This window comes from Alosa pseudoharengus, unplaced genomic scaffold (assembly GCF_046254945.1).
Source record: "Alosa pseudoharengus isolate Yale_2024_CS ecotype anadromous, Long Island Sound unplaced genomic scaffold, YU_APseudo_1.1 YU_APseudo_1.1_scf_23, whole genome shotgun sequence".
NCBI lineage: Eukaryota > Metazoa > Chordata > Actinopteri > Clupeiformes > Clupeidae > Alosa > Alosa pseudoharengus.
The window spans coordinates 30,706,171-30,720,743 of NW_027468685.1; the positions used below are offsets into that span (position 1 = coordinate 30,706,171).

A 14,573-nucleotide genomic window follows, 5' to 3' on the forward strand; every position below is an offset into this window, starting at 1 on the left:
CACTTTACGGGTTTGAATCTGTTCAGTCCATTGTACTGCCATCAAGATTGCATATAACTCTACTGTAAATACACTAAGAAAATTTGAAGTTCTTTTAAAGGTTTGCATATTCCAACCCTGAACAACAAAAGCTGCCCCTGAAGCACCAGATTCTTGATCCTTTGATCCATCTGTAAAAATTAATAAATGCTCTTGATAATTTTCTTGTACATGACACTGAAATACATGCACCAAATCCATCTCAGGATTTTCAGACTTAAACTTAAGCAGCTGTAAATCTTTCTTTGGGAGCTCTAGTTGCCATAATGGAATTGAAGGCCACATTACTCCTGAACAGAAGCTCTTATCCAGAATAGACAGTTCTTGAGCCACAGTCTCCCCCGTCCATCCAAAACATGACAGATTTGTCACTTCCCTCTCCCAGCTTGGTTGAATAGCAACTTTAACTGGGTGATCACACCCTTGACCCATCAAATTTACCCAGTAGTTTGCCTGCAGCTGTTTTCTTCGCAAGTATAATGGTATCTCTCCTGTTACTATCTGTAAAGAACACACTGGTGAAGAGCGCACGGCTCCTGTACAAATTCTTAGGGCTTTCGCTTGGACTACATCTAGTCCAGCCAAAACTGACTTGGCTGCAGATCCATATGCCAGACACCCATATTCAATTCTAGCTCTAATCAAATAAATATAAATCTGTTTCAGAGAAGCCATGTCTGCCCCCCAGTCCATTCCACTAAGACACCTCATTAGATTCATAACTCTTTTACACTTGTCAATAATCGTAGATACATGCTCCCTCCATGTAAGTCTAGAGTCAAAAATGACACCAAGAAATTTAAAACTTTTAACCCTTTTCAAGTCCCTGCCATACATCTTTAGTTTAAGACTTTCATCAATTTTCTTTCTAGTAAAAAACATCATTCTAGTCTTCTCAATAGAGAATCTAAAACCCCACCTCTTTCCCCAGTTCTCCACTAGGGTTAAAGTTTCCTGTATTTTCTTCAGAGTGTACTGCACATTTTTCCCCCTTCTCCATAAGCTACCATCATCTGCAAATAATGACCTTCCAATACCTGGATCAACTTTAGAAAAAATATCATTAATCATTATATTAAATAATAATGGACTTATGACGCTTCCTTGAGGAGTTCCATTTTCAACTACCCACCTTCTGGACATATCTTTTCCTATTTTTACCTGAATACTTCTATTACTCAAAAAATCCAAAACCCAGTTAAACATGTTTCCACCAATACCTAACATATGCAATTTAATTAAAAGACCCTCTACCCATAACATATCGTACGCTTTTTCCACATCTAAAAACACTGCCACCACTGTCTCTTTTTTAACTTGAGCTTTTCTTATTTCATCTTCAAGGCATAAGATTGAGTCAATTGTACTTCTCCCCTTCCTAAAGCCACTTTGGCAACTGGCCATCAGTCCCTTTTCCTCTACAAAGTGCATTAGCCTACCATTAACAAGCCTCTCCATTAATTTGCCTAAATGAGAGGTAAGAGCTATTGGTCTATAATTAGTTGGACTGCTAGCATCTTTTCCTGGCTTTCTTATAGGAACAATAATTGCTTCCTTCCACCCTAAAGGAATTTTCCCCTCCTCCCATACTTTATTAAATAAATGTAAAACTTCTTTCAAACCCTCTTCACTAAGATGTCTCAACATGTTATAGCAAATCTCATCTTTACCAGGAGCAGAATCATTGCACCTACTCAATGCACTTCTTAATTCACTCAGAGTAAAAGGAACATTATACTTATCTTCTAATTTATCTTTCTGTTGAATAACCTCAATATACCTACTCCTTGTTTCTTCTCTACTCCTTTTTTCTTCATCTGTTAAATTATTAGAACTATGTACCTTACTAAAAGTATTAACCATCATTTCTGCTTTCTCCAAGTTTGAAATAGCCAACTGGTCTCCACTAGAAAGAATTGGATAGGACCATTCTCTCCTATTACCTTCCATCTTTTTAATCATTCCCCATATATCATTTATATTAGTAGTGCTTCCAATTGAGCTACAAAACTCCCTCCAATATGATCTTTTCCTCTGCCTTATTGTCCGTCTTACTACTGCTTGTGCTTGTTTATACTCAATTAAATGTTGAAAATTATGGGTTCTTTTTAATCTTCTAAAGGCCCTGTTCCTTTCTTTAACAACCTCTTCACAATTAATATCCCACCATGGTACCACTTTTTTAACAAACTTTCCAGAACTCTTTGGAATAGAAATCATTGCTGCCATATAAATACTCTGCCTCAACTCAATTTCATTTCTCTCAACATCCTCAAAGTCTTGGATTAAATTAATGTACAAATCACTTGTTTCCTTAAAACTCTCCCAATCTGCCTTTTTAAAAATCCACCTTCCATGACTCTCTTCCACATTCAAACCTACATCAATATCCAGTTTAAGTAGAATTGGGTAGTGATCACTTCCAACAGTACTCCCTTTATGCACTTCCCATTCACACCTTGGAACCAATCTACTAGATAAAAAAGTAAGATCTAATATTGACTCTTTACCAGTTCTGACATCAATCCTAGTCCCACTACCATCATTTAAACAAACTAAAGATCTACTATCCATTAACTCTTCAATGACTTGCCCATTATTGTCTATCCTTTCTCCTCCCCACAGAGTATTATGCGCATTAAAATCCCCACACCATATAACATTATTCCTGTCCTGTCCTTCTATCTCTTCTAGTTTATTTAATTCCAATGGTTTACAAGGGTTGTAATAGTTAATTATTACTACTTTCTTTTTATCTGCCCATACCTCCACTACCACATACTCTTGTTCCTTACCTACACCCAATACTCTATAAGGTACACCCTGTCTCACAAATGTAACACAGCCCCCACCATTTCCTTGCTCCCGGTCTCGTCTAATGGCAACATAGTTAGGCAAAACAAAATCAAACCTAGGCCTTAGCCATGTTTCCTGGATGCATAATACATCAGGCTTTACTGACCTACTAACTATAAATTGTTTAAAATCTTGACCATTAGCTAACAAACTCCTTGCATTCCATTGAAGAATTAACATAAATAATATCATCCTATAGCTCCCTCTTGATTTGGTAGCATCCCACTAAGGCCATCTCTCACCTCTTCCCACTTTAAACCGGTCATACCCAAGTGATGGACTGCTGCTTTTGTAATAATTTGTATCCTTTCTGTTTTTGACTTCACCTCAGATGTAGCATTAATCACCCCTGCAATGAAGATCACTAGATTCTTCTTTTCCTCCCATTCTTTTTCCTCCCTTTCTTTAAGAGACTCTTGCCTCGGAGTCCACACTTTTCCTGTAGCTTCCCTTCTCACACCGCTTCCACTAGCTCTTGTATGCGCCACCCTTTTAACTGCTTCTACATAAGTAACTTTGTTCTTTATTTTCATATTATGAATTTCAGTCTCTCTTTTCATTACTTCACATCCCCAGTAAGCTGCACTATGAGGCCCTCCACAATTACAACACTTAGGTATAGCTTGTTCCCCACACACCCCATACGCATGAGCTCCACCACATTTTGCACATCTTTTCTCCCCTTTACACATTTTAGCTACATGGCCAAATTTTTGACAATTAAAGCATCTCATTGGTTTATGAGTAAACTCTCTCACATTATATCTCATATACCCAAAGTAAAGAACTAGGGGCAACTCTTTAGTACTAAACTGAACCACAACTGACTCAGTTTCCGTTTTCTCAAACCCCCTTGTCAAACGCTTGGCACTTTGAACAGCATCACACTTTTCTTTGACATTCTTAACTAGCTCTTTCATATCCACTGATAAAGGAATCCCATAAATCACCCCTTTACTCCCTTGATCACCAACTTTCACACTCTTCGTTACTTTTGATTTTCCAACTATTTGCAATTTTTCGGCCCTTCCAACCTGCTCTTCAGAGACACATCCAATCAACAAATTGCCATCATTCAAAATTCTAGCATATTTCACTTCTCCCACCTGATTCTTAATTATCTTTGTCAACTTTATCGGATCCATACTCTTAACTCCTCCATCCTCCTCAAACCTCACAACAACATTCCATTTCTCCTCCTTCTCCTTGTTTTCCCTCAACCTCTTAGCTTTAAGCACCCTCCTAATTCGCCAACTACCATCATCCTCATCTAAGTCCTCCATACTCCAACAATCCTCCTCCTGATTTCCCTCCATGATAAGGAAATATCAGCAAACGCACTGTATATCGGACCTATACAGGCCGTCGGCCAATGCACTCGCAAAATATTTCTCAAATCAAACTAACCCCGATACAAAACAAAAGAAAGAAAAAAGGTAATGCTGCTTTTTTGATTTTACAAAACACCGCTACTCCTGTTTCAAAACTTTGCTTGCTTCAAACAAAACGCTCTCCTGCCGGACTCCGCTCTCAACCGCATAACACCGTTTTGGGAAGTCTGCCTGCTTCATGCGCTTGTTTCACACACAAACAGTCCTGTTGAATGCTTATGCTAATTACCAGATATGTTGGCACTAGTGTGTCAGTTTACTGTCTATGGTGTCAGTGTGTGTAAGGCGGATGTACGTCTCGCGGAAGTCGGTGATTCTTACATTTCAAAACATAATTGCAACTTTTTGTGAGATAATAAAAAAAAAAAAGTATGTTGGTGTGGTTTCTTTCATTGGTTGTTATTGTATTAACCAAAAGTATAACGTGAATAACTGTTTTATTTATTATTTATTCATCATTCGACCGATTTGTCCAACAGAGCTATGACATCATTTTCCTGCGCCTGTGTTGATGTGGAGAATCGGTGGAAATTATCGAACATTTTTGAAGCCAGAAAGGTTTGCTTAATAAGACAATGCAAACATGCAGTTATTATATTACAACATAGTTATCTGGTTTTAATGTAACCATTGATATAATAGTCCAGTAGACTGCCCATTGAATTGCTTCATTTGATCGATTATATTAACGTTAGCACACATTCGATTAGCAAGCGGTGCAAGCAGATGATGATGATGATGATGATGCCTGTTAACGTTAATGTTGTTATGTGCTATCAGCGTTTCACATGTAACAACTCAACTCTGCAATATAAATAGTGAAACTGCTGATATCCTTTTATAGGTTTAAACAGCGTGATCAAGATGGTCGTCTTTCCAAGTGCTTTAACAGAGGAAGAAGAGGCATTGCAAAAGAAGTATGCCAAATTGAAAAAGAAGGTAAGAGTCAATGTGTGTGCACTTGTTATGACATGAGCTCTTGCACGCGTACATAAACGACGAGGCTTTGTTTTTGTTCCACCTGACAATGTTTCAGTCGCATGTTTTTCCTTTCAGAAAAAGGCCCTCCTGGCTTTGAAGAAACAGAGCTCCACTAATCAGAACAATCAGGCAGGACTGAAGAGAAGTATGTGTTAAGGTCGACAGTTAGTAAGTGAAACAGCTGCTAGACGAACTTCTGTTTATGTCGAATTTTCTCTTCTTTTCTCAGCCTTGTCAGACCAACCTGTGCTGGACTCAGCATCAGCTACAGAACAGGCAAAGAAACTCATTAAGTCTGGGGCCATCAGTGCTATCAAATCAGAAAATAAGAACTCTGGTTTCAAGCGCTCACGGACATTGGAATGCAAACTTAAGGTGAAGACTGTATTCCACATTGGTTAAGAGTGTACTAATTGTGAGCTACAGTGTAATAATTGGTGTAAGTAATGGTTATCCTTTCTTCTTTTGTTTTAGGACCCAGAGAAAGGGCCGGCCCCAGCCTTTCAGCCATTTCAAAGAAGCTTCTCCACTGATGATGAGCCTTCTGAGGTAAATGTCTCACTTGACATTCTAACACAGAAACTTGGGTCTATCACAAAAGCTGAGCAGTGGACTCAATGAACACACACAGTGCAACTGTCTGTGTTGTATAAAGCTACTGTATGGGTAAAGAGCTTCATCCACACGTCCATAAAATGTCCATAACTTGGCCTATGTTGTCCCAAATTGTCTCATTATTTTTCCTATGGGCTGCATGTGATGAGCTTGAACAACAGGACTATGGGTCAATTTACACTGAACTTACACTTTAATGTCATTCACTGGGTTGCACTCTGTGCATACAAAAATGGGCTATATAAATAAAAGTGACTTGACTTGACTGTCTGCTCAGTTTGGTATACAGTACATCCTCTTTGGAAATGAAACCATGTTAATATGTATGAAAATCCCCATAAAGCTTTATTGTGGCGCTACTCAGTCTATTCATTTCCCTCTTCCAGTCTAGCAAAAGGACTCAAAGATCTCACAAATCTCTCTATGATTGGTAAGTACCAAGTTCAACTTGGTAACCTTTTTAATTGTTTTGAGTTTGGCCCACATTCTTTGAACAGTAGGTCCACACTGCATAAGCTAAGACATCTTTATCCATTATTTTAATTGTAAGTGTTATTGCATTCTTCCTTCCCCTTTCAGTTTTGTGACTCCAGGTGATCGTTCTCGTGAAGATGAGGAAGGAAGTGGGACGCCATTGCCTAGTGGGACGCCCTTGCCTAGTGGGACGCCCTTGCCTAGTGGGACGCCCTTGCCAAGTGGGGCGCCATTGCCTAGTGGGACGCCCTTGCCTAGTGGGGCGCCTTTGTCTAGTCGAGACACCGACCGTGACCAAGAGCGAGAACGTGAAGTGGAGCGAGAAAGAGATCGAGAAAGAGAGAGGGACCGGGAGAGAGACAGAGAGCGGGACAGGGGCAGAGATAGAGACAGAGAGCGCGAGCGTGACCGCGACAGGAGTCGAGAGAGGGACCGTGATCGCGAGAGAGACCGCGAAAGAGACCGCGATCGGGAAAGAGACCGGGAGAGAGACCGGGACAGAGATGGACCATTCAGACGTGAGTGTCCACAGTGTTGTTTTATACATTTTTGCCAACATTTGTGCTGTATCTTAAACTACAACTCAAAACTGTATTGGTGTAATTGTCAATTGTTCATTGATATTCATAAAATCTGACATGTATGTTTGCTTTTACATGCATGTGCGAGATGTGTTATGGTGTATACATTTTATTAAATGTTTTTGTGTGCACTCTTGTAGTAGAGCGGGAGAAAGAAAAATGAAAAGTGATTCAATTTTATGAAACTTGGTAATATCTGGCTAATGTGCGTGTTGCTCAGGCTCCGACACATACCCTGAGCGGAGAGGTGCGCGGAAAGGCAACACGGTGTACGTCTATGGCACAGGCCTGGTGGAAGACAGCCTGCGCACTGCCTTTTCCCCACATGGGAACATCATCGACCTGTCCATGGACTCCCCTCGCAAGTATGTCTGCAGTCATGAGTACAGCTGCCCCCAAATTCAGTCTGACAAAACCATTACTGTTCATTATGTGAAAGATTGTGGCTTTAAAATACTAAAATGGATTTTTAATGAAGGAAAGCTTGCTTAAACTAGTTAAATTAGATCAACAAATAAATCTAAAATTGTCTCTAGTGTTATTATCACTAACAGTAAATGTTTGGTATGTTGTACCTCCCTATTCCTACAGTATGTGTTGTAAGGCTGCTTCATAGAATAGTGACATGTCTCAGGGTAATGCTCTTTCTCTATCGCACCAGCTGTGCCTTTATCACTTTTGAGAAGATAGAGTCGGCTGACCAGGCTGTTGCAGAGGTGAGCTTCCTCTGTTCTGATCCAACAATAGCCATTGCAGGTTTTTTGAGGGCTGTGAGTTCATAATCATACTAAGTGGTTGGCCTGGTTGGGTACAGATCCTAAATGACTAAAATCTTCTGCAACATAATAGCATATGTAACATGATTTTAAGATTATTTATTTAGGTAATGATCATTTAGCCGTAATTTAAACGACGGGCAAAGTACCAAGTCAGTGAAGGAGCAAGGTGCCTCATGCATGAACTTTGTTGTGTTGTGTGGGTGCCATGTGAGAGGCTTTAGCTGACCCATTAGTGTTTAGGATTAGGATCTTCCTTGTAGTGTTGAATTAGCAAACCCATTTAAAGTTAGCTTTAGTTAGACTTTAGATTTTGCACTTTGCCCAAAATTTAAATTAGGGCCCCCAGTTTTTTTTTTGGATAATGATGTCAAATATAGTCAGATAAATCTAACGCAGTCAGGAAATTTCAGTATGGAAAAAGTATGGAATTTTGAAAAAGTGTAGGAACCCTGTATCATTGGAAAGACACCCACTTGCTTGATGCAAAGATAATAGTAGGCAAATTGGTCTTGATCCATTTAATCAATGTTTCAACGTCAGATGAAACAACAGGTAATATTATCTTTTGTATCACTCCATACACTCTCCATTTTTCTTTTTCTCTGTCTCAGTTGAATTGCACTTCAGTTGGTGACATTCCCATCAAAGTCAGCATTGCCAGAAAACAACCTATGCTGGAGGCAGCCACGGGCAAATCTGTCTGGGCTTCTCTGGGTAAGTCTCCAATCTATCACAGAAGAAGGCTGTTGCACATGCTGTTTGCTATCCAAAAAAGTAATGCCTTGTTTTTCTTCTCCACAGCTGTGCAGAACAGTGCGAAGGGTTCCTACAGAGATAAGAGAAACCAAGTTGTGTATGATACTGCAGACTTATTTAAGTAGGTTTGTCTAGTACTGTTTCTTATGTAGTGTGAGTTGTGGAATCTTCTGCTAGTGCTCAATAGAAAGCCGGGGTGCTTGCTTTTGTACAGATGCATTTACAGATTAGGAACGTTTGTGCAAAGACGCTTTACTCAGTTCATGTTGACAGCAGCTTTTTTTCTTTTTTTCTGTGGCACTCAATAAAGCTTGTCAATACATTTTTCCATCCCGGGGTTCGTGTAGTGTGTGATGTGAAGTGTAGTGCACCTCAGTGTGTGTTGTACACACAGCTCTCATTGCACTGTAGAGTAGCATAACATGCATTTATCAGCATGTGTGCAAAAAGGTAAAAGCGTAGGTCAACAATAGGCCTTCTTTTCATTTTTATCACAGCATGTTCACTAGAACTCTCTGACTTGCTGTGACATGACATTCATATTGAGCTGACCATTATTGTATTATGTAAGAATGGTTTGAGCACTAATGCATCATGTGTGTAATCATTAATCAATATGTTACTTCATATTAGAGGATTTTGATGGTAAGCATCGGTGACATTTTTTAATTGTTGATAGATTATGACGTTTATCTGCTTGACTTGAAAAACTGAATTAACTCTAAATGGTTAACACTGTGTAAACACTGCACAATACCAGTATTTTCTGTGGCAAGCCGGATATGCATGTCCATGGGCATTCTTGCTAGAGCAGACACCAACACCAACCATTCTGTAGAATTGAATTAATGACAGCCTGGGCTAACGTTTAGCAAATGTGTAGTCACTAGTCATTTTCTGACATTACTTGTTTATTGATATGTCACACAGTTACACAGAAAAGACACGCTGGATACCCTAATCCGTTGGTTCTCAATCCTGCGTCTGCCCCTCCTGTATGTTTTCTACCTTCCTGTGCTCTCCATGCCTGATTTAACTTGTCAGCAGCTGGGTTTCCATCCTACTCATTCACATATTTGAAGTGTGTTCATGAACATTTGGCTAAAGAAAATGCCAGTCTGTGCGTTTCCATCCTGAACACACCTGATTTGGTTGATAGAGAGCAGTTTGAGTGCACTAATTTTAATCACTTGTGTCTGAGGCAGGAATATATAGAAGATAATGCAGGATGAGGACTCAGGGAGGATTGAGAACCACTTCCCTCACCCAAATAACCCAACATGACCCACAGTAAAACCTCTTGATTGATATTTACATCTTTACATTCTCCAACTCTTGAGCTGGAATCTTCAGTCTCTAGTTCACTCACACACCACTGCTCCTCCTGATAAGACACAAGCCTGCCAGCAAACAACAGCCCAAATCGGCCTCACTTAACAGTCATGACAAAGGCAATCACCGTATCGCTTTTTTAGATTCCTTCAACTGCCCCCCCGCCCTCGACCCCTCCCACCCCTCCCTGGACCCCTGCCTCACTCTCCCTCTGTGCCTCCATACAGTTCTGTGCAGTAGTCTTCCCGTGTTGCTCCTTTAGGTGGCGCCGCAGGGCTGGCTTGTGGGCAAAGCGCACTTGGCAATAAGCGCAGCGGTGCGGGCGCTCGCCGCTGTGTAGGTTCATGTGATCGCACAGCGTGGCCTTCTGCGTGAAGGTCTTGTGGCACAGTGGGCATCGGTGCACCTTGGCCCCGCGGTGGACGCTCATGTGGCGGTTGAGGTTGCTGGCGTGAGTGAACTGCTTGCCGCAGCAAGGGCACACGTAAGGCAGATGGGTGGCGCGCATGTGCACTAGCAGAGATTGCGGCGACGGGAAGGCCAGACCGCAGTGGTCACACGCCACTGGACCCGACGCGCAAGATGTGGACCCCACCACAGCCACGGAATCGTCCGCACCTCCCCCCTCCTCGTCAGCTGGGACACCCATCACACCAATGCTTCCCCCGTCCCCGTTAGAATCGTCCAGCCCGTAGCGCATGGCCATGTCCTCTGCGCTAGGCTCCTCTCCTAGAACCTCCTCCTGACTCTCGCCCAGCCCATATTGCATCCTGGGAGGGCTGTCTGTCTGGGCGTGAGCAGAGAGGTAGGCCGAGCCCAAATCGCCTCCCAGAGCCAGTATCTCTGCCGGGGAGGGGAAGCGCCAGGCCTCTTGGTAGTTCACGCCTGCTGGCCGGCGATCTCGAAGGGTGCCACGCTTGCGGTGCCTAAAACCTCTTCCTCGTCCAGTACGGGGCTCAAGAAGTCGACGCCTCCAGGTGCGTGGGCCCTCCCTGTCCAGTCCCCCAATGCGGCTCCCTCCCTCCAGCACCATGCCTGCCCCACTGGGGTCAGACTCGATAGGATCCTCCAAAATCACGGGCTCTCCCACCTCATCATCCTGGATCTCTTCAGGTTCCTGATCGTCCTCTTTTATACAAACCCTCAGAACCTCATAGTCACTGTAGTCATCATGCAAGGAGGCAGTGGATGCTCGTGCCTACATCACAAAAGAGAAGTGTGTCAATGTAGCTCATTAACCAAGATCTTGTTCTTTGCAAAGTTCAATCTCGGCTACAACTACTCAGCTACAGCAAAGAGTAAAATGGATCCTCTTTTGTCCCATTTGTACTGGGCTTCTTTTTCTATCCCTTTTAAACCTACTGGACAGACAAACCTAGGTGTGGCTCTGGGTTTATTCACCTTGATCTCTGAGAGAGCATGTGCTTCCCTGTGCTGGACGTCTGCCTGTGACAGTGAGTCTGTGTGGTGGCTCCCTGAGGCCTGAGAGACCACCTCTGGGCTGTGGGGCTGGGGGGCCGAGACACTCTCAGGTGAACCAGGCTGCACTGAGGGGCCACTGCCACTCACAGCCATGGCCATGGACAGTGGCTGCTCTGTTTTAACGGCCTGTGCAAGAAGAGATACAAAGAACCTTTCACTCAAGCCCTCATTCAACTCACTGGATGAAACTAAGTGCAAAGCTGAATGAATTTGCTGATGCAGACAGCATTTCCCTAGTCACTACTGTGACACAATTACAGATTACAGGCAAACCCAACCATAATCATTTGTTTACCTGAATAATTCAGATGAACAAAGTAGAAACACTTCCAAGTCTGACAAACCCTTTGTTAATTATATCATACGTTGTCTGTATACCATCCACTACGTACCTCTGATTCTCTAGACAACCAAACACTAATAGCCCTGAACTTCTCATTCACTGTTATCCTGTATAATTGGAATGGAGCTACAAACAGGTTCAGTGTGATAATGTAATTTTGGATTCAGATGTAATGACTATGTAAAGAATAAATGTCACTGGCAGGGTGGTGGAGGATGTTACTTATAGGTACTGATGTTTCTGTTGTGTAGCAACTTTGCCTTACCCTGGTAGGGCTTGGATTCCTGGGTTGCATGTACATATTGAGGGCACCACGGCATTTCTCCACAATGTGCTCCATCTGCAGATAGCTGGCTGCAGTCAGGTAGTTGACGATGTCTTTGGAATGAAATTTCAACGAGCCTGTGTAACATGACTGGAGCAGTTTGCAGACAACAGTAGCACTGTGCAACACTGACACCTGGTGGTGAGAGAACAGGTCAGTGTCTTTTCAGAAATGTAGGAGACTAGACAACTATGAATGCCGAAGAGTAAGACTAAGACTAATGACTAGTATATTATAACATTTCTAGCAAACTGTCAACTTCTGTATTGATATGATGTTTTTGCCAAACATCCAGTGTAATACAACTGAGGATGAGCACACAATAATTTGCCTTGAGGACAACAAATACATCATCTGTAAGCTGCAAGACCATCAACAAGTAAAAGTCATCCTAATTCCTACAATGATTATATTCTTAAAAAATACTGGAAAACAGTATTATAAACTCAGACATTTCAGTGCAAATGTGGCCCTAAATATCTACAACATTAACAAAAACCTTTTAAAATAAAATAAAAAGCTTAAGAAAACAATGAAAGTCTGACTCCATCCTCAAGCCCTACAAGCACTCAGATCACCTTAAGAACTTGTTCTCTTGCGCACCTGTAATTCTGAGGAGGGGGACAGAAGAAACTGGTCCCTGAGAAATGGAGAGCAGGCAGCCAACACAACCTTGTGACCCCGAAATGCCTGACGACCACTGGCCACAATAGTGATGTCACAGAAATGTTGCTGGGTGCGTAGGGAGTTCATGTTGCGGAGGGCCACATCGCCGTGTCCCGGCAACTGAAAACACACCTCCTCCATCTATGTGGGGGGGGGGGGGGGGAATAACTGCAATTAGTGACCATTGAGCCATGAGTTAAAAGAGAATTCCGGACATTCTCTTCAGTACTGACATCAAAGACCTTTAGCTGGTTAACCAAAGCAACATACATAGAGTGCAACAAAAATATAGTAGGACCTACATTCTTTCTGCATGTCTCTCAACTGTCTCAATAACAAGTGTGTGCAGTTGTCATGGAGGCACAGATATCCATCTAAAATCTAAATGACTTAGCACAGGGCTGCCATCACTGTCTATACAGAGCACTGCTCAATTGCTTTGTGCATAACACGATTTTCACATCCAGCCTAATCATAACACATTTGCCTGTTTTGTATGTCACTTGACTGTAATGAATGAACTGCTGAAGAGATGTAGCGTTAACAAAGTTATCTTCACTGTTTTGAGTCTAATAGACTGTATGGTTGAGTCAGCCAGTCAGATGTCATGCATGGTCAAAGCCAGTCCGTCAATTTAGTAACTGTTCGCTAACATTTTGTAATGTTAGCTTAACCACCAAAGAAGAAAACACGTGGTTAACGAAACTACACACTTTGTTGAAAGATAGTATTGCTGGTTAATTACAACTAGTTACTACAATACACTAAGTTAATACGAACTGCCCTCCATGTAACAAACTAGTAATAGCCGTGGCTCAAGACCTTTTCATACTGCCAACTAGCAAGCTTTTGTTTATGTATAACGTTAACCTGGCTGATAGAATAGTCAACGACTTTTATCCATGATGTAAGGCAGGCAATCATATTATTATGATTGATAACGTTACAGTGTTGTTTATGAACTTGTTAGATAGCATTACTTCCTGAGAAAATAAGGCCATTCAAGGTTCATTACCTCGCTACAACACAGTGGCCAGGGAAATCGAATAGCAAATCACAGTAAACAACGTTGGGTGGCTAACGAAATCACTGGCTATGACAATAGGAAAACACATATTAAACTAGATGTATGTTGAATACACTTTTATCATCAGTTGCTTTTCCTATGGCCTCAACATACTTATTAGGGAACATCAGAGCCGCATGTTTAGTGGACAATGAAACCAAAAATCCTATTCTAAACGACTAGCTAATGTTAGCTAGACTAGCTGACGCTACGTGAGACACAACCACTTGAGCTACTGCTAGCTAATTAGCTAGCAAGTCAGTTTCAGAGCTAGCTATCTTTTAGCCGTTCACGTTAGTTCAAGATGATACATAACCGAAACACAACAGAAACTGTTGAATCTTACCTGTTGTTAACTCAAAAAATTGAAAAAAGGCGCCGTTTGCCTGCAATTGTCTAGCCAGGTCAAAACTTGCAATTACTGTGTTGGTGGTTATATGAATATGTGTTGTTTACTTTTCACTGGTAAGCTTGCTCTCCTGTTTTTTGGTGCTGGCAACTTAACGGACACCAAACAGCCACTTCCCCACCACTGCCCATGTCAACACGTCCGATAAGTGTCTTAAATTTAAAGGGGAATAGCTTCTAGATTATTTTAGGGAAGAATTAATTTCACATTAATGTGGCTTTCTTTTCCATTGAGAGACCCCTGATTGCCCTTTTACTTTCTACAGAAAATGTAGTTTCACTATATTCACTAGACTAGACACACGGTATTATCGAACACTTCTTGATGTTTTAACTTAGCAGTTGAGACCAATACTAACTAAATACTAGTATCTATCAGACCAAGTGATAACAGTATGACACATAGGACAAGAACGTTTTTCCGGCGTGCACACAATGAGTATGCAAGATTTCCACAGTTTGTATTTAATCTGGTTGCA

At 41.7% G+C, this 14,573-nt stretch overlaps 2 protein-coding genes across 3 annotated transcripts; one reads left to right on the top strand and one right to left on the bottom strand.

Annotated features, from left to right (window-relative positions):
* The first annotated feature begins 4,765 nt into the window (after positions 1 to 4,765).
* Positions 4,766 to 8,802, top strand: LOC143141083 (negative elongation factor E-like). The gene is made up of 11 exons (XM_076302340.1): positions 4,766 to 4,844; positions 5,131 to 5,225; positions 5,343 to 5,412; positions 5,497 to 5,642; positions 5,742 to 5,816; positions 6,269 to 6,312; positions 6,462 to 6,874; positions 7,158 to 7,302; positions 7,599 to 7,653; positions 8,328 to 8,430; positions 8,518 to 8,802. The coding sequence occupies exons 2-11, from the start codon at positions 5,151 to 5,153 to the stop codon at positions 8,595 to 8,597; spliced, it is 1,206 nt and encodes a 401-aa protein (XP_076158455.1). The 5' UTR covers positions 4,766 to 4,844; positions 5,131 to 5,150; the 3' UTR covers positions 8,598 to 8,802.
* Positions 8,803 to 9,365: 563 nt separating this feature from the next.
* On the bottom strand, positions 9,366 to 14,545 carry LOC143141082 (zinc finger and BTB domain-containing protein 12-like). Of its 2 annotated transcripts, XM_076302338.1 has the most exons (5): positions 14,033 to 14,537; positions 12,558 to 12,761; positions 11,895 to 12,089; positions 11,206 to 11,412; positions 9,366 to 11,002 (listed from the first exon to the last, which is right to left on the bottom strand). In XM_076302338.1, the coding sequence occupies exons 2-5, from the start codon at positions 12,759 to 12,761 to the stop codon at positions 9,944 to 9,946; spliced, it is 1,665 nt and encodes a 554-aa protein (XP_076158453.1). In that variant the 5' UTR covers positions 14,033 to 14,537; the 3' UTR covers positions 9,366 to 9,943. The 2 variants fall into 2 exon arrangements, with proteins under 2 accessions (XP_076158453.1, XP_076158454.1); XM_076302339.1 differs by lacking the exon at positions 11,206 to 11,412 and having other exon boundaries at positions 14,033 to 14,545.
* Positions 14,546 to 14,573: the final 28 nt, after the last annotated feature.

Excerpts from the sequence above, each read along its gene's own strand:
- LOC143141083 (XM_076302340.1), top strand. The coding sequence starts at position 5,151 with ATGGTCGTCTTTCCAAGTGCTTTAACAGAGGAAGAAGAGGCATTGCAA. Across the intron at positions 6,875-7,157 it reads CAGAGATGGACCATTCAGAC|GCTCCGACACATACCCTGAG; the intron begins GTGAGTGTCCAC and ends CGTGTTGCTCAG. Across the intron at positions 7,303-7,598 it reads TCCATGGACTCCCCTCGCAA|CTGTGCCTTTATCACTTTTG; the intron begins GTATGTCTGCAG and ends CTATCGCACCAG.
- LOC143141082 (XM_076302338.1), bottom strand. The coding sequence starts at position 12,761 with ATGGAGGAGGTGTGTTTTCAGTTGCCGGGACACGGCGATGTGGCCCTC. Across the intron at positions 12,090-12,557 it reads CCCCCTCCTCAGAATTACAG|GTGTCAGTGTTGCACAGTGC; the intron begins GTGCGCAAGAGA and ends TCTCACCACCAG. Across the intron at positions 11,413-11,894 it reads GGAATCCAAGCCCTACCAGG|GCCGTTAAAACAGAGCAGCC; the intron begins GTAAGGCAAAGT and ends CTTCTTGCACAG.